Genomic DNA, 19,196 nt, shown 5'->3' on the forward strand with positions numbered 1-19,196 from the left:
TTTATTTATTTTTATCAGTAAGCAAAGGATGGCATTAATGGATAACGGAATACAATAAAAAAATAATAAAAAAAGAAAAAGAAGAAAAAAAAAATAAAAAATAAAAGAGGTCGATCGAGCCACGAAGCTTTTTTTTTTTCAAGTGTTTTTTAAATTTTGATTGATATTTTATGAATGGAAGAATCATTTTGGCGAGATACCATTTACGATAACAATAAAACCGAAGCGAGTAAAAATAAAGTCACTAAACAATAAAGATCAAATATCAGAACTTTTGATTGATTCATATCAAACCTACTAAAGCCAACAAAATGGCTCTTAATCAAAATTTGCACAGAAATTAAACACTCAAAAACTCCAAAGCAACATGCCTACCCAAAAGAAAGAAATACTAAGGAAACATATACCTCACGGATTAACCCCTCCATCCCCTCCATTGATCACAACCGAACTTGGTGTGTAGAGAACAATTTGGAACGTTCTATCAATCCTATTAATTTGAAGGCACTTTTTTGTCTGTGTAAAAGGATCATACAAAACTAGTTGCCCCTTACTATTCACCATGAACAACTCTCCCCTTTTCCAAAACCCCAACGGCATTTTCAAATCCGTTGAGAGTCCAATGGTAACAAGTCTAGTCCATGATTCCTTTACACCAAATTCGAGCAAAACCCATATCTCCAAATCACATTTTGGATTACAAGAAAAAGCCAAAAAAGCAACATGCCCGTTTAAGACGATTATAGTACTACTACTCTCCCGATAATCCAAGAGATCTGGAAGCGGCGTCGTTCGTAACACCTCGTTGCTAAAGTCGAAAACAGCGATGTTATGATCAGACAACCACCAGATAAAGACCCCATCTAACGCCACGGTCCGGGAACAGCTTTGACGAAGAAAAGAAAAGATCGTCGATCTGGGTACGTCAAGCCCTCTCCAAGATCTGCCGCTTATGCTGTACACTTCCAAGAAGTACCTTCTATACTTTTTTTGAAACAAATTCTTGGCATCCAAACATGCCTAAGAGAAATTAGAGACAGACTGATGAACTTTTCTGCTTTTAAAAAGGAGAACTTCTTGTTCCGACTCCCAAATCTTGCAAATTGCTACTTGACTTTAAATTTTTTTTTTTTTTTCAATTTTTTCAAAACTATAAAAGCCTCCATAATTATCCTCTAAAAAGCCTCTAATTTATACAACACCATTGAATGGCACCTGCCCAGTACGACTCTATCAACAAACCATTTTCAATGCACCCTTTTGAGTTCTTGTCACTGTAACTTATGGGAAAAGTGTAGAGAATGGCGAGAAAGATATAAAAAAATTGGTAAGGAGTACTCTGCTTTTCTCTTTTGGTTTCTGCTCTTAAAGTAAAAATGTTAACAACCAATTTAAAACATAAAACACTCAAAATTAACCTGAACACTCTCACAGTATCCTTACGATTGAATCCAAAGTATAATCACATGCTGATGTCAACAACACTACTGTTGAGCCAAGGACTAAGATTTAGCAAATATCATCATGATTATGATGAAACACAAAAAGCCTCTAATTTTTTTCAATGGTTATGAATTGAAGAAGATGGCAAACAATAGTCCTGCAGGGAGACAGCAACGAAACACAACACCATACAAAAACATATCCACAGCGAGAAAAAGTCAAACTCAGAGAGTCAACACAAAGCACTGGTCACCCAAGAGAAAAACATTTTCAGAGAAATCCAAAGATAAAATAAAGTTCCTGTTGGCCAAAGATGGGGAAAAGCAGAAAAAGAGCACAGTTTAAGTCTTAACATGTAAGACAATGTCCTAAAAAAAATGCAAATAACATCTCTATTTTGAAAAATGTCAAACAAACTGACAGACAAAACATTATGATAAGGTTTTTCTCCGTCACAATTTGCTTCCCCCTTAATAGAAGCTTGAAAAGAAAATGTTATGATGGTTGTCTCAAGAAAAATAGAAATAAAGAATCCAAATGCTATTTAGTAGAAATAAAAAATAAAAAAAAATAAAAATAGAAACAAAGGTTCCAAGAAAGAAGAAAAAGGCAATGAGGAAAATAACTTGAAATTTACCAAGTCATAACAAACAATTCAACTGTTTCAACTAAAACTCAAGTTCTTTTTGGAGGATTCCCATATTTTTGTCACAGATAGGGCAATGATGAATCTCATAAATAACAGAGAAGACAGTAAAACAATGACATGGAAGAACAATAATATTTTCCACCTATGATGCTTGTAAAAGCTCCTGAAAAATCCAAACATAAGTAGCAGTTGCACACCACAAATTCATTCCCTCTTTTATATTAGAGTAATTTTGAATGTGATTTTCCAAACCCAATGGATCCAACACCTCCTTAAAAAGTTCAATCAACCACGAAAATAATGCCACTCTAATTAACTTGAAATAACCTTGGAAAAATGTATTGAACATAACTTATTTTGAAGTTGCCAATAAAAATTTATGATTTGATTCTGCTTTAACATTCACTTTTACATTGACATGTTCTTCTCTGAGAACCAAGCACTAGTGTCACTATGATGTCATATATACAACATATTTTTCCCTAGTATTTGACCTCCTGAATTTAACATATTTCATTGTCACTTGCAGTCTGCTCTTATTGGGGAATCTCTTCCAGTAACAAAAAATCCAGGGGATGGGGTTTATTCAGGTTCAACATGCAAGCAAGGGGAATTGAAGCAGTTGTTATTGCAACTGGAGTTTACACTTTCTTTGGGAACGCAGCTCATCTTGTGGAGAACACCACACATGTTGGACATTTCCAGCAGGTCCATTTAAAATAAATTTTACCTCCATAATGTCAAGCCAAAACTTTTTGAGTGTTCTAAGCAGTATTCTCAAGACTTTCTCCAAATCATAACAACAAATTTTTTTCAGGTTTTAACAGCAATCGGAAACTTCTGCATTTGTTCAATTGCTATTAGGATGGCTATTGAAATCATCGTAATAAATGGGATTCACGGGAGGGAATACCGTGTCGGCATAGATAACCTACTCATCCTACTAATTGGGGGCATAAATTGCAATGCGAACTGTTCTTTCGATTACAATGGTGATCGGTTCGCATCGTTTATCACAGCAGGTTTGTGAAGCCACAGCCACACTCGAGATTGATTTGGAATTAAGTTTACAATGATCATAAAAGGGCTTATCCTGATAGTGCATATGAATGAATTAATGGTTTTCAATTCTGAATATTCTTGGACGATGGGAATCTGTGTGTTGCGCAGGGTGCCATAACAAAGAGAATGACAGCCATTGAGGAAATGGCTGGAATGGATGTACTATGCAGTGACAAAACAGGTACACTAACACTTAACAAGCTTACAGTTGATAAAAATATGATCGAGGTTATCTTCATAAGCTTTTATATTCCTTTCCCGATGCCAATGACTTGGACTCATCTTTGCAGGTTGCAACAGTAATATCTGCCACTGCAACTTGGAAATTTGCTGGAATAAGTAAAATTGGTTGGGGTTGGACAGGTGTCATTTGGATCTTCAATATTCTGACTTATTTCTTGCTTGATCCCTTGAAATTTGCAGTCCGATATGTAATAAGTGGACGAACCTGGGATCTGGTGGTAGACCAAAAAGTAAGTGAAACTAAAGTTATAATACAATGACCCAACCAAATTAAATCACCACTAATTCCAAAAAACTTAAGCAACTATAAACTAATTGATTTAATTATTAAATTAATATTCCAACACTCTCTTTATGTGTGAGCTCGAATTTCGTCTTAATAAGTAAGATTTAACACGTGAAATGTTCAAAAATGGGAGGTGAATGACAGAGACATATTCAAATTCAAGACCGTTGCTCAGATACTATATTAAATTACCACTTGTCCCAAAAGCTTAATAAACAAGACTCTAGAACTAATAGAATATCACAAATTTATTCATAAAGCATTTGTAAACTTCTTATACAAGCAACTTCTACAGAATTTCCTCTATATTGTCGTGTCTTTAACATCCTGATTTTGCCATTATTGTTAGTTCCATAGAACTAAGACTAATATGAACACCTATTTATGTGTTACCAGACTGCATTTACCAACAAAAAGAACTTTGGAAAGGAAGCTAGAGAGGCTGCTTGGGCAGCAGAGCAGAGAACACTACACGCCCTCCAGTCTGCTGAGACGAAAAGATTTTCTGAAAAACACACTTCTAGAGACATTAGTCTTATGGCAGAAGAAGCTAAAAGGCGTGCAAAGATTGCGAGGTTAGTCTTCTACTGAAAGTACTGATAAGTATATCAAATACAAAGGTTCCACTATTTCCTATCCAGATTACACATATCCATGAATATGGATCTTATAGCATGCTTGGAACTAGCATTCAACCCAATATGTAGCTTTATTTATCTGCTTACTTCTGAGTTTTTGTAACGCGTAAGTATACATTTAACGCATAAATTTAACTAGCATCCTTAGTTTAATTTCTTTGCTCTTCTTTCTTAATGCCCTTTATTTTCTTTTTGCAGGTTGAGGGGAACTTCACACTCTGAAAGGCAAGGTTGAGTCATTTGCCAAGCCGCTGGGTTTAGACATGGATGCAGTCAACCAGCACTACACTGTCTAATTTATGTTCTTGATGATGTTCTCTCTTCATGATTTCATTAATCACTTTAATGTCTTTATTATGAAAGTAGTAAAGAACTAAACCAATAATGGTTGATATCCTGTAGTGTATCAACAAATGCCTATATTTTTATGTGATGACAATCCCAACATCCTGTTTTCGCTTTCATGAAGTAATGAACATCACATTTTTTATTATATCAAGCCTGCTAAAGCCAACATTTACACAGTAATGTAACACTTAAAAGGCAAAGCAACACTAGTACCAAACATGCATATCCAAACAAAAAAGAAGCAGAAAACACAAATGGAAGACACAAAAGGGCAGGGCAGGGCAGGGCATGCAGCCATACCTCACGGATTGACCGCAATCGAACTTGGCTTGTAGAGAACAATTTGGAACGATCTCTTAGTGGCATCAATAATTTGAAGATTCTTTGTTTACTGTGCAAAAGGATCATACAACACCAGTTGCCCCTCACTATTCTCTATGAACAACTGCCCACTTTTCCAAAACCCCAGTGGCCTTTCCAAATCCATTGGCAGTCCAATTGTAGAAAGTATAGTCCACGATTCCTTAACACCAAATTCGAGCAAAACCCATATTTCCAAAGAACGTGTTGCATTCATTTTAGAACCAGAGAAAGCCAACAAAGCGACATGCCCGTTTAACAAGGTTATAATACTACTCCCACCATTATCCTGCGAGAGAAGATGGAGATGAGAAGCATCCGAAAGCGGCGTCAATCGTAACAACTCGTCGCTGAAGTCGAAAGCAGCGATCTTATGATCCAACATCCACCAGATAAAAACCCCATCTAACGCCACTGTCCGCGAACTACTTCGATTGCCCCAAAAAGGGAGCATGGGTTCGGGTAGGTCAATCACTCTCCAAGATCCGGCGTTTAAGCTGAATACTTCCACATGGCTCTGTAAATGCTCTCCTTGAAGCAAAGATGAACGAATTCTCACCACCTTGAAGTCGTTAGATCTCGAGTCAAAACCGAACCCAAAGCCGGATCCAAACGAATTAGCACGCTCGGGCATGGGCGGGAGAACCTTGAGTCCTACAAATGGTGTGACGGGATTCCAGAGATATACGCTTCCGGTATGGTCCGTATGGACATTGTAGATGCACAATAAGCCCTTACAGGAACCGACCAACGTAAAGCTGAGAAAAGTAGTAAAAGCGATCTGAGACAAACAGTCGAGTGTCTCGTAAGAGAGAAAAGAGAATACGTCATTTTCGTCATTTTCGTCGTCGGATTTTTCCCTGCCTCTGACGAGGAGGAGAGAATGGTTGGGATTTTCTGGGGCGGCAAGAATGGAGAGGTTGAGGAGATTTTGGGAGAGGAAATCTAGGTTTCCTAAAATTTCATGCCAGCTTTTAGAGACGCATCTGAATCGGATTAGGGATTTTGTGGGCAGCGTTGAGAGTATTTTCACCACCAGCTCCTCCGGCAGATAGACTGGCATTCTTCCCAAACTTGTGCTCTGCTTAGCGTCGTTCCACCTTCATAGCATACCACGACTGTCGTCTAGGGTTGTAGAACCACAACCACGACTGTCGTCTAGAGCAGAAGCCATATTAGGGCAAAGATTTCTTTTAAATTGGATCGGAGAAGTCTAGGGCCGGCAAAACCAATTGGCGGGTCGTGGATGGGGTGACCCGCTTGAGCCTTAGAGGTCAAAGATTTTGGCGGGTCGTGGACGGGATGACCGACTTGAGCCTTAGAGGACAAAGATTTTGTTCAAATCGAGTTAGAAAAATTAGTCTATAAAATTAACACGTCTTTATTTATAAGAAAATTTTAAAAAAAAAAATTTAATTTTTTATGGGTTTTGAAATTCAAAAAATCTTGATTAAAGGTATCGAATTTTTAATTTTTTTCAATTATTCATTGCTATTAGAATTTTTCGTTAAATCTTATAAAAAAATTGAAGTTATATTAGGATCACGTTTTTCATCATGAGAAGTTTTATGCCATTCCAACTAAGCAGAAGCAGAAAGTAGGCATTTCTATGATGGAGGAAAGTTTGTAAAAGCATTATGCCCATGATTTAATTTTGTTTAAACCTTCTAATTACATTACAATCCTCAACAAATAATCATATGGTAACTTGCTAAACCTATTTATTATTACACATTTACAAGAAATATACAAGAATCTCCTATTATTCTAATATAAATCAAATCTTATCAACTGTTGGATAGATAAATATCCAAAATGTATTCAAGTAATAGGTGGATCAATATACAGCAATTATCTTCTTAAAATTTTAAAATTTGTATGTGGTTCCGATTTGCAGTTTGATTTTTTCATTAACTTAAATAGTTAGCATTTATATTCGTTCTACCCCTAAAACTTCTAGAAATGTAACTGTGCTTACTTTAAATTAAAAAAAAAAAAAAAAAAAAAAAGGAAAAAAGCGAAAATTGGAAGAAAAAAAAAAAAAGAAACTACCCTAAGAGCGAACCTATTTGATATTGCGTTAGAGAGCTTACCGGTGAATCTCTTCCAGTAACAAAAAATCCAGGGGAAATTGAAGTAGTTGTTATTGCAACTGAAGTTCACACTTTCTTTGGAAAGGCAGCTCATCTTGTGGAGAACACCACACATGTTGGACATTTACAGCCGGTCCATTTACAAGAAATTTTATCTCCATAATGTCTAACCAAAACTTTTTTGAGTGTTTTAAGCAGCATTCTAAAGACTTTCTCCAAATCATAACAATATTTTTTTTTTTTTTTTTTTTTTTTAAGTTTTAACGGCAATAAAAAACTTCTGGATTTGTTCAATTGCTATTGGGATGGCTCTTGAAATCATCGTGATATATGCGATTCACAGGAGGGAATACTGTGTCGGCATCGATAACCTACTCGTCCTACTAAGCCATACTAGGGCAAAGATTTCTTTCCAATTGGATCGGAGAAGTAGGGCCCGCAAAACCAGTTGGCTGGTGATGGTCGGAATAACCCAATTAAGCCCCAGAGTTTTTTTTATTAAACTGGTACTTTTTATTTTCAAACCGACATTTTTGTGTTAAATCTACTTTTAAACTTTCCAAACGCACACCCAAACAGATCTTTAGAGAACAAAGATTTTGTTCAAATTGAGTTAAAAGGGTTAAATACTCTTTTGCCCCTAGGATTTCAACACTTTATTTTTTCTCCTTTAGGGTTTCATTTTTATCAACTTGTGGTTTTCATAAAGACCAAGATGATACTTCCGTTAAAATTTCGTCCAAAACTTAACGAAACGTCACGTCAGCACCAATCAAATGTCGCCATGTGTCATATAAATAATTTAAAAAAAAAAAATTAAAAAGATTAAAAAATTATATTTAATTTTTTTATTTAAAAAAAAAAAAAAAAAATTGGGTTGGCCGTAGCCACCCTTGGCCATTTGATCTGGCCAGTTTTTTGGACCGTGAATCCATTATAGGTTCCGGTAGTGAGGTTCTGGGGTCTATTGAGAAAGATATACTGTTGGACTCTGAAGAGTGCTTGGAAAAGGGTTTGGCTGGTGATCTATCTCAGATTGATTCCAAGTCACTGACAGAGGGGAAAATGCTCCTCTGGACACTGGGGAGGGGAGGACATGGAAGTTGAAGATGACATTACTGATACAGAACAGTCAAAAGCCGATGAAGAGAAATTTGTTGAACGAGCAACTCATTCTATGCATCAGATTGAGCTTGGGGGTAAAGTAATTAAGGGGCCACCCATGGTGGCCTGGGCAGATATTTGATCCTTCGGATCCTTCAGATACCCAAATGGCCTAGCCACCTACAATTTTATTTTTTATTTTTTGAAAAAGTATAATTTTTTAATCTTTTTAATTTTTTTTTTTAAAATTAATTATATGACATGTGATGACATTTGATTGGTGCTGATGTAGCGTTCTGTTAAGTTTTGGATAGAATTATAACGGAAGTACCATCTTGGTCTTTATAAAAACCACATGTACCTGGAGAAAAAATTAAAGTGTTGAAACCTTAAGAGGCAAAAGAGCATTTAACCCTTAAAAAAATTAGTCTATAAAATTAGCATGTGTTTATTTACAAGAAAACTTAAAAAAATTCTCTTGAATTTTCATGCGCTTTGAAAGTATTATGAAATTCAAAAAATCTCAATTAAAAGTATCCAATTTTTAATTTCTTTCAATTACTCATTTTTACTAGAATTTTTTGTTAAATCTTATTAAAATTTTCAAATTACTCATATTTGTGATGGGATATATGACACGTGGCGACATTTAATTGGTGCTGACATGGTGTTTACCTAGTAAATTTCTCGTTTCAATCGTGGACTTTGCTCTAGAAAAAGAGAGTTTTTTTTTTTTTTTTTTTTACGCAACAATACTAATATGTTAATTTCAACTAATTACTAAATTTTTTTTTTTATTTAACAAAGATCAATCTAATGATTAGTTATGAGTGCCACATTGGTATTATTGGATAAATATTGAATGAAATTATATATCTATCATAAAATTATATTATGAGTACCCAACTGAGAAATATGTGAAAAGAAAATAAAAAGATGAAAGGGGGAGAGAAAGAGTTTTTAGGAATAAAATAAGGATGGAGTGAGCTATCAATGACAAAAATTGAAGTTACATTATCATTATATTACCAGTTTTATTTCATAGCAAATGCCAATCCAACTAAGCATGAAAGTGGGCATTTCTATGATACATTACATGAAAAATGATCTTTAGCAACCATATATTTAGCGGCAACTCAAATATCGTCGATGTTAATTAATTGTTAATCACCTTTAGCGACGACAATTTTCAGCAGTCGCTAATTTCATTAAAAAAAAAAAAAATTAATATCAAAAACGACTTCTAGTCATTGCTGATATGTCGTCCCTAATATCGGCACATGAATTTTTTTCACGCCCGGAAAGTTGCACAAATGTATTTGTGATGGGATATAGCTTATTTGCGACATCCATTATCGTCGCCAATAAGAATTCTTAATAGCAACAATGGTTGTCATTAATATTAAATTATTGCGTGTTCCTGTATTGCAGTGCGATGGAGGCATGGAGCTGAACTAGTCGCAATAGGGTCTAGCTCACACTCATGTGTCAATCAACCATCCATTTTGCCAAAAAAAAAAAGAAGAAGCAAAGAGTAACAATTATCGCAACTAAAGTTTAGTTATTGCTTAAAGAAGAAGAAGGTATAAAAACAATTTTGGTTATTGTGATTTGGATTTTTGACAAATAGTTTATTGAGTTTTAAAAAGTGATTAATCATTCATTAAAGGAAGCAAAAAAGAACAAATTAATTAGTCGTTGATGTTAGAAAAGTTGATGGGATCTGTTAATGTACATGCTACCTCTCAAATTATTTATTTATTTAATTTTTACATTTGGAAGTGATTATTAGTCATAGGGTGGTTTGGTTACCCCAAAATATGCTAAAAAAAAGTGACAGAACCATTTCCAAGGCTATTTGGGTGGTTTGACCACCTTCATTTAACATATCAATGGATTAAGTTAGTCTCCAAGATATCCCAAAAACGTGCAATGATCATATCCACTTTCTCCATGAAAAGGTAATCAGTTGTACCATCAATTCCAATACCAAGTTGGGATATTATATATTAAATAGTTCAAACAAAAAAAAAAAACCATTCATATTGGCTTTCTATAGAGAGAGAGAGAGAGTCAATTAATACCCACTAAGAAAAAAAAAAAAAACTGAACAAGTAATCGTAAAGAAAACTTCACTTAACACTCCTTAATTTTAATTATATTTGCAATTATCCCTCTAAATGATAACAATGGCTATTTGACCTTGTATTGTGCGTGCCAAGCACACTCTTTTTTTTTTTTTTCTTTTTTTTTTTTTGTCAAAGTGGAGAACACAAACGAAAATGACAAAGAAATCCTAGTAACAGTCAGGAATGGGTCAAATAAATAACCCGGTCCATCAAGCGAAATAAAACGGCCAAAAGAGACTGTATAAATGGCAATATTCCATAAACGAAACAAAACCCCAAAGGGTTGCCAACATGACCATTAGTGGTCAGAAAAGAAGAACAAAGCCGACCATTAGTAATCGGAAAGGAGAGGAAAAACTTTGTCAAAAATAGAAAAGAAGGCTAGATCAACGATCTAGCCAAAAAAAGAAACACAGAGGACAGAAAATTACATGGAAAAATAAAAAGACAAAAAATACAATAAAGCAAAATAAAATCTCAAAATCCAAAAATCAGCAACATCAGAGGCGGAGACGCAGAGGCTCGTGAGTTCCACATGTCGGCGCGTGAGATCCACGCATTGGCGTGTGATGGCCGGAATGATGAGCGAGAGGCAACGGCGGGAAGAGATGATGCCGAAGACAATGGTGGAGAGGCACGTTGAATGGTGAGGCTGCTGGAGGGTGACAAATCGAGCTTCAAAGAAACCAGATTGGAGACCTATGACAAATCTGAACGAAAATGCCGTTGCCATGACTCGGAGTAGGCAGTGGAGCGTCGGAGGAGGGGCTGGAGTTGTGATTTCTGGAGGAGATTGGATAAATCGCACAAGGCGATGGATAAAGCCTCATAAGAGGTGGAAAGAACTGGAGAAAAGAAATCACCAGTGAGGAGCAATACGGTGAGAGAGGAAGAGGGGTAGATGAGGGGAGGAGGGGGAGGGGAGAACAGGTTCTGCCCTTCCCCTCAGGCTTTTTATTCAATGCCAAATTATAATAGATGTTCCAAAAGGCTACATTGCAGTATCTGTCAAAAAGAGTGCAAATAAGCAATCCCTAATCCTTTTGTTTTTGTTTTTATTATTATTATTTTATAAGTAATTGAGATATTATTATAAGTGTATAGCGCCCCATGTACATAGAAAATATACATAAGAAGCCATGCCAACTAATCACCAAAGGTCCAAAGGAGAAATACAAGCAACTGAACAAAGATACAAAGTGTTAAAAAATAAGGATTTAATCTCTTCCAAAATTCTTTGGCGGTCCGCAAAACTCCTAATATCATTCTTGACTCTACCTTTCATTTCGAGAATAATTTGGGCTTAACCATATGATAGGGTATCTCATTATTTCATTTTATGTTGAAGAAACTATCCCAACTATACAAGTTTTTACAATTTTTTTTTTTTGTCTCCTGTCGAAGTTTACAATGACCTTTTATCCTTTTGGGAGCCATTGTTTGTTATGACTTGACCTTTCTGGTCCAAGATAATAGAACCATTTAGGGTTGTAATGGAGTGGAGTATTGAATTTTTAATTGTAATAGAACCATTTAGGGTTGTAACGGAGTGGAGTATTGAATTTTTAATTGTTATAAATATAGTAGACATAATATGTAAGATGTAGAATTTATGTATTTTGATCAATTTATAAATATGAAACACTGAGTAATTTTCTATCTATGTTGCCTTGATTTTTTTTATAGAATTTTAGTTTAAGAAGAGTTGTAATTCTCTTATTGTTTGTCTATTACGAACCCACACGCCATCCTGCATCACATTGGCTATTATAGCTAAAAATTAATGAAGAAAATGCTTTGATAGTGAAGCGTATGTTCAATCTGGCAGTGGCTCCAACCTAAGCCTAATCCTTTTATTGCACCTAAACTAAATTCATATTTACTTACCATTCAAAGATCCACTCGTTTATTCTCGTAACTTTTTTCTTATTCAATTAAAAAAAAAAAAAAAAAATCCACTCGTTTCTAGACAAGATTGACACCCTTAAAATACATATGTGCATCGTGCAACTTCCCAAGCAATGTTTATTCATAATTCAAAGAGGAAATCAAACAAAAAGGAAAGGAATAGGTAATTTCATCACGGAGGTTGCTTTAGAAAAAGAGAGAGAACGGTAACATTCAATAATAAATCTCCACCCACTTTCCTCAGAAAAAATAAAGTCTCCATCCAGTTTCTGTCACCAACAATTAAAGGTGATCGAAACATGACAGCAAAAGTCTTTCGCATGTACCTCTCATATATTTAAACAAACTCGAAGAAAAATAGTCTGTCCCCTCACAATTGGCCACGTTCCTTTATTTTCATTTATTTATTTTCCTTCACCTGCATCACTGCAGTAGTTTTGTCCACTTGAAAATAAAAATAATTAGAGACAGAAAAGCATGAACATGGGCGAGAAGCCAGCAATTAGAAAATTATTGGGGTGAGAAGTTTAGTGCAGAAAATGGTAGTATGATGGGGTTGTAGTTTATGTGGTAAAATTGACAATGCGGGGTAATTCATGAAAAAAAAAAAAAAAAAAAAAACGTATAGTGCAACTTCCTAAGCAATGTTTATTCATTATTCAAATAGGCACCCATGTGCCTCTTTTGCATCAAAAGGAAATCAAACAAAAAGGAAAGGAATAGGTAATTTCATCGTGGACGTTGCTTTAGAAAAAGAGAGATAACATTCAATAATAAATCCCCACCCACTTTCGAAGAAAAAAATAAAGTCCCCATCCACTTTCGACTGGGGGGTGACCCCATCGCATTTTGGGGTGGCCCCATCGCTTTCAAGTTTTTTTATTCTTTAATGAGTTTGAAAAAAAAAAAATGGAGTTTTTCGTAATTTTGATTCAATTACAATTTTTGCATGTGTGGTGTTACTAAACTATAAGGAATATGAATAATTATTATATTTCACACTATTCTATTTCTAGTAGTAAATATTTATTTTCCAATGGACTACACATTCCGCGAACCAAACGAGGCTTAACTGTATTCATATCGATAGTAATTCAAAGTTTTGCGTATTAAAGACACATTTTCATGAAAGAGTTCTCACAAAAAGAAACTACTTGATTCTGTCAAATTGTTGAGAAATAAAATTTAAAAGAAAGTAGAAAAGAGAATAAATAATCTATATTGAATGGAGAAAGAGTGGCCACTCCTATTGACTTTTATTTCGTCTTCTTAACAAACAGATGGAAAAAAAAAATTTTGGACAATGCTTTCGAGAAAAGAAGTGCTAGGCAGACTCACTTTCACACTCTATGTCATGGTACCAAAAATCGATCGTCATTAAAAGTTAAATGAATAATTATAAAATTTTGGATGAATGATACTCTTTAGAGCATGTTTATGATTTTGTTTGAAAAATAAGGTCTTTTAAGTTAAAATGCGTTTTTCTTTTTTATAAAAATTTCATTTTTAAACTTTTGTCCAAAACGCGTTTTGGTCATTTTTAACCCTTAAAAATACTTTCAAATTTTTTTTATCAAACGAGTTTTTTTTTTTTTTTCTTCAAACGAATTTTTAAAATGTTAAAACCAATTTTAGATCTCTAAAATGCACACACCCAAACATACACTTGATGCTACATTAAAATTAAAAGAAAAAAAAAATGAGGAAAAAAAAAGAAGTGTACGTGTTGCAGTTATTCGAAAAAGATAGATAACGACTTTAAAAAATAATAATAATAAAAAATAAATAATATAAAAAATAAAAAATTGATAGATAACGTAGAAGCCATCCGTGGCCAAACAACTAAAGATAAGAAAAACACAGAGGACAGAAATTTCTGTCCAGAGGGAAATAAAACAAACAGGAAAGGAATAGGTAATTTCATCATGGTCCATGGACGTTGCTTTAGAAAAAGAGAGATAACATTCAATGATAAATCCCCACCAACTTTCTTCAGAAAAAAAAAAAGTCCGCATCAACTTTCGGTGCCCAACAATTAAAGGTGATTGAAACTTCACAGCAAAAGTCTTTTGCATTTAAGCATGCACATGGGAGAGAAGCCAGCAATGTCCCGACAAACAGCCAATGTTCGTCAAAGCAATAAGAAATTATTGGAGTGAGAAGTTTTGAGACTACTCATCAAGCTTTCACACAGGAGACACCGATTACTTTCTGCTTTCAGTGCTTGGCTACCCTCAACCCTTGCATCGTTTTTCTTGATTCCTGAAGAAAACAATGGCGGAAGCCCTCCTTTCTGCGTTCCTTGGAGTCCTCTTTGACCGTCTCTCGTCTCGGGAGTTGCTCAACTTTGCTCGCCGAGAGGGACTTGAGAAAAAGCTGGATAAGTGGAGCAAAATGCTGTCAAGAATTGAGGCTGTGCTTGCTGATGCAGAGGAGAAGCGAGATAATGGCGTGGCAGTGAAGAAGTGGCTAGATGATCTCAGAGACTTGACTTACGATGTGGATGACATCCTCGATGAGTTCGCCACCAAAGCTTTGCAACAGAAACTGACGGGAGGAAATCAGGCCAGCACAAGTAAGGTACGGAACTTCATCCCTGCTTGTTGTACTGGTTTCAAGATCAACAATAGGCTGGGGTCAGAGATAGAGGAGATCACTGATCGATTCAACGAGATGGTGAAGCAAAAAGATGATCTGAAATTGTGTGAAAATGTTGATAGGAGGTCACGCAGAACAAGAGAGACACTAACTTCCGTAGTGACCAAAGCTAATGTTTATGGGAGGGAAGAAGATACAGAGGCTATACTTGAATTGCTGGTGGGTGAAAAAAGTAGGGATGCTCAACTCTCTGTGATTCCTGTAATTGGTATGGGGGGCATAGGAAAGACAACTCTTGCCCAGCTTGTGTACAATGATGAAAAAGTGCAGAGCTATTTTGATATGAAGGCATGGGCTTGTGTTTCTGAAGATTTTGATGCTGTTAGGGTGACAAAAACAATTTTAGAATCTCTCACCCCTGAAAATTGTGAGGGTAAGGATCTAAATTGGTTGCAAAATAAACTAAAGGAGAATCTGAAGGGAAAGAAGTTTTTAGTCGTTTTAGATGATCTTTGGAATGAAAACTACCATGACTGGAGTATCTTACGTGCTCCTTTCGAAGAAGGGGCATCGGGAAGTGCAATTGTCATCACAACTCGCAATGTGGGAGTTTCATCAAAGACAAGTACCATTCCAGCTGCTTACTCTCTCAAAGAGTTGTCAAATGATGTTTGCTTGTCTATATTGGCCCATCATGCATTGGGAACAAAAGACTTCAGTGCACATCTAAACCTAAAATATAATGGTGAGCGAATAGTTGGAAGGTGTAAGGGCTCCCCTTTGGCAGCAAAAGTACTTGGAGGTGTCTTACGCAATAAAATGGAACCTGATGAGTGGGAAGATGTATTGAAGAGCAAGATATGAGATTTACCAGAGGTGGGAAGTGAAATTGCACCGGCTCTTATGGTGAGCTATCATAATCTCCCTTCACATTTAAAGAGGTGCTTTATGTATTGCTCTGTACTTCCCAAGGACTATGAATTTAAGGAGAAACAGTTGGTTCTACTATGGATGGCAGAAGGTTTACTTCAACCACGAGATGGGAGAAAGCAAATGGAAGATTTGGGTAGCGAGTATTTTAACAATCTGCTGTCGAGGTCATTTTTCCAACAATCATTCAAGGATGAATCAAGGTTTCTTATGCATGACCTCATCAACGATTTGGCTGAAGAGGTTGCAGGAGATATATGCTTTAAAATGGAGGATAGAATTGGGGGTAATAATGGAAGGAAACCTTCTACGAAGGCTCGACATTCGTCTTACCTTGGCGGTGCATATGATGGCATTCAAAAGTTTGAGATTTTTAATGATCTCACATGTTTACGAACCTTCCTACCTCTTATGCTTACATATCCAGGCAATTGTTACTTGACTAGTAATGTTCCTCTTGAATTATTGCCAAAATTGCAGCGCTTAAGGGTGCTCTCTTTGAGGGGATACAACATATTTGAGTTACCAGAGTCAATTGGTGATCTCAAGCATCTACGATCCTTTGATCTTTCTCTCACTAAAATCAGAAGCTTGCCTGATTCAGTAGCCACTCTCTATAATTTACAGACAATGATTTTGGAATATTGTTCTAATCTAAAGAAGTTGCCTTCAACGTTTACTAACCTAGTCAATTTGCGACATCTCAACATTCAAGGAGCACGTGCATTGGATGCAATGCCTCCGCAAATAGGTAAATTAACTTGTCTCCAATCATTGTCTAATCTAGTTGTGGGAAAAGGTAATTGTTCCGGGGTAAAGGAGTTAGGGCCTTTGTTGCATCTTCGAGAGACACTTTGCATTTCAGGATTGGAAAATGTGATTAATCTTGAGGAGGCGAGGGACGCTGGGTTAATTGGAAAGCACAATCTACATGGGTTGTCATTGGAATGGAGTGGCAACATAGATGAGTCACAAGATAGAAGAACTGAATTAGAGGTACTTAACATGCTACAACCTCACAAGGGTTTGAAAAAGCTCACTGTCAGGCACTATGGTGGTGCAGAATTTCCAGCTTGGTTAAGAGTTCCCTCATTTTGTAATATGATAGTTTTGAAGATTGAAAGTTGTGCAAAGTGCACAACCTTGCCAGCAGTGGGCCAGTTACCGTCACTCAGAGAACTTTTCATCGAAGGCATGTCCAGTGTGAAAAATATTGGAAGTGAGTTTTACGAGGAAGGTCGCTCACAACCTTTCAAATCCTTGGAGATTTTGCGTTTCGAGAATATGCAAGAATGGGAGAACTGGATTCCTTGTGAAGAATTTCCAAAACTGCTTGAGCTTTCTTTTATAAGGTGTCCCAAGCTTGTCGGTAAGTTACCAAACCACCTTCCTTTATTACAAAACATTGTGATAAATCAATGTAGGCAATTGGTGGTTTCAATTTCATGCTTTCCAGAGCTATGCAAACTAAAAATTGAGGAATCGGAAGGGGTGGTGCATAGAGGCAAGGTTGACTTCGGTTCACTACGCTTCTCGTCTCTTTCAACAATTTTAGAATTCACATGTCAAATAGAAGGGTTTATCATGGAAGGGCTGACAAACGTGGAAGATTTGACAATTGAAACTTGTGAGGAGCTTACGTCTTTGTGGTCAAATGATGTGGGATTACTACAACATCTCCCATGTCTTCGTGTTTTGAAAATTTATAGTTGTTCCAAACTTGTTTCTTTGGTGGCAAAAGAAGTGGAAGAGCAGCTACATTTGGGTTGGCCATCCAAACTCAAAGAAATCACGATAAGAAATTGCGAGGTCCTAGAATGTTTACCCAAGGCAATGATGCACAACAACACGTGTGTTGAGTATATTAATATCAGTAACTGTCCTTCCCTTACGTACTTTGCAGTAGACCAACTACCTCCAATGCTAAAGTGGCTAAATATATATGGTTGTAATATGCTGATTTCGTTGGATGGGGATGATGTCAACAATTGTGGCAGCAGAACATCTCTTCTGGAGGACTTGACAATTAGTAATTGTCCATCGCTCAAATCCTTAACACCAAGCAGAGAATTACCTACAACACTTAAATACCTCAAAATTTGGGATTGTAAGAATCTGGAGTCGATAGCGAAGAGCTTCCATCACAAGTCGTCTCTTGAATTGATTAATATCTCATCTTGTGAGAATCTTAAATCCTTACCCATGGGCATACACAACCTCAGCCATCTGGATAGGATTTATATTTCCGAATGTCAAAATCTTGTTTCCTTCCCAGACAAAGGGTTGCTCCCTGCCAACCTGAGAATACTTTCGATTTTCGAATGTGAGAAAATGCAGGTCTCGCCCAACTGCATACAAAACCTCACCTCTCTTCAAGAATTGTGGATAAAAAAATGTCCAAGCATTAATGTATCATTTTCGGAAGTAGGTTTTCCCACCAACCTAACATCACTTTCTATCGATGATATGGCGTCGTTTAATGAGGCCTTTTTTGAGTGGGGATTGTACAAGCTTACCTCTCTTATAGAACTTGACATTTCCGGTGACTCTTCGCATCTGGTATCCTTCCCAGAGATGATGCTACCTGCCTCTCTAACCTACCTCACCATCAGAGACTTCCCGAATTTGAAATGCTTATCTTCCAAAGGCTTTCAAAACCTTGCCTCTCTTCAAGTTTTGTGTATCTCGGATTGTGAAAAGCTCACGTCCTTCCCAGAGGATGGCTTCTCTACCTCACTCCTACGGCTTTATATCTGGAGATGTCCTCTGCTAGAAAAACGTTGCAAGAAAGATCGAGGACCAGAGTGGTTCAAGATAGCCCACATCCCTTTCATTCTAATTGATGGGAGATCAATTTATGAACAAGAATAGGAGAATCCGTAATCCGAGTTTTGTTTGATGCAAGTAAAGTTTCAAGAAATAAATCCAAAGGTCAGTTTATTGTTACATCATTTCTTTTTGCATCTCCTAATGGGAGAGTCACAGACTGCCTCTCTTCTTCCCAACAACACTTGATTCCCTGTTTTTTTTGGACTAAATGTTGGCGTTGGGTTCGCTAAACGTTTCTATTCTTGTTTGGTTTCCACATCAAGATGATAGGTGTTTGTTAAAATGCCCAAGCGACCACGTGGAGAGAGGAGGTCTTCGAATATTGAGTTTTTCATTACAATTTGACCAATCACTGGGACCCTCCAAAAACAGGTACGTAACTAGATATTGATCCTTTGATAAGCTCGGAAATCATATTGTGACCACAAACAATTCCATATTATGGACCATTTATGATATTCAATAATTGGATTGCTCATGTTCATTCATTTAATTTTCTAGGAGAAGAAGTAGATGGGATTATCTTAACATTGTATTCCGGTTCGCTAATCGTTTGTATTCTTGTTTGGCTTCCAC

General features: G+C 36.3%; 1 protein-coding gene and 1 pseudogene across 2 annotated transcripts; one reads left to right on the forward strand and one right to left on the reverse strand.

The window, feature by feature from the left end:
- Nucleotides 1–3,472: 3,472 nt before the first annotated feature.
- On the reverse strand, nucleotides 3,473–6,320 carry LOC132185834 (F-box protein At3g07870). Of its 2 annotated transcripts, none has more exons than XM_059599641.2 (2): nucleotides 4,970–6,320; nucleotides 3,473–3,609 (listed from the first exon to the last, which is right to left on the reverse strand). In XM_059599641.2, exon 1 carries the CDS (start codon nucleotides 6,090–6,092, stop codon nucleotides 5,058–5,060), a length of 1,035 nt encoding a protein of 344 aa, XP_059455624.2. In that variant the 5' UTR covers nucleotides 6,093–6,320; the 3' UTR covers nucleotides 3,473–3,609; nucleotides 4,970–5,057. The 2 variants fall into 2 exon arrangements, with proteins under 2 accessions (XP_059455624.2, XP_059455631.2); XM_059599648.2 differs by lacking the exon at nucleotides 3,473–3,609 and adding an exon at nucleotides 3,997–4,188.
- A 7,948-nt stretch (nucleotides 6,321–14,268) lies between these two features.
- On the forward strand, nucleotides 14,269–18,674 carry LOC132172485 (putative disease resistance RPP13-like protein 1; annotated as a pseudogene).
- Nucleotides 18,675–19,196: the final 522 nt, after the last annotated feature.

This window comes from Corylus avellana, chromosome 2 (genome assembly GCF_965113065.1).
Source record: "Corylus avellana chromosome 2, dhCorAvel1.hap1.2, whole genome shotgun sequence".
NCBI classification, from domain to species: Eukaryota; Viridiplantae; Streptophyta; class Magnoliopsida; order Fagales; family Betulaceae; genus Corylus; species Corylus avellana.

Bases quoted from the DNA above. Each gene is read 5' to 3' on its own strand.
- LOC132185834 (XM_059599641.2), bottom strand. From the start codon at position 6,092: ATGCCAGTCTATCTGCCGGAGGAGCTGGTGGTGAAAATACTCTCAACG.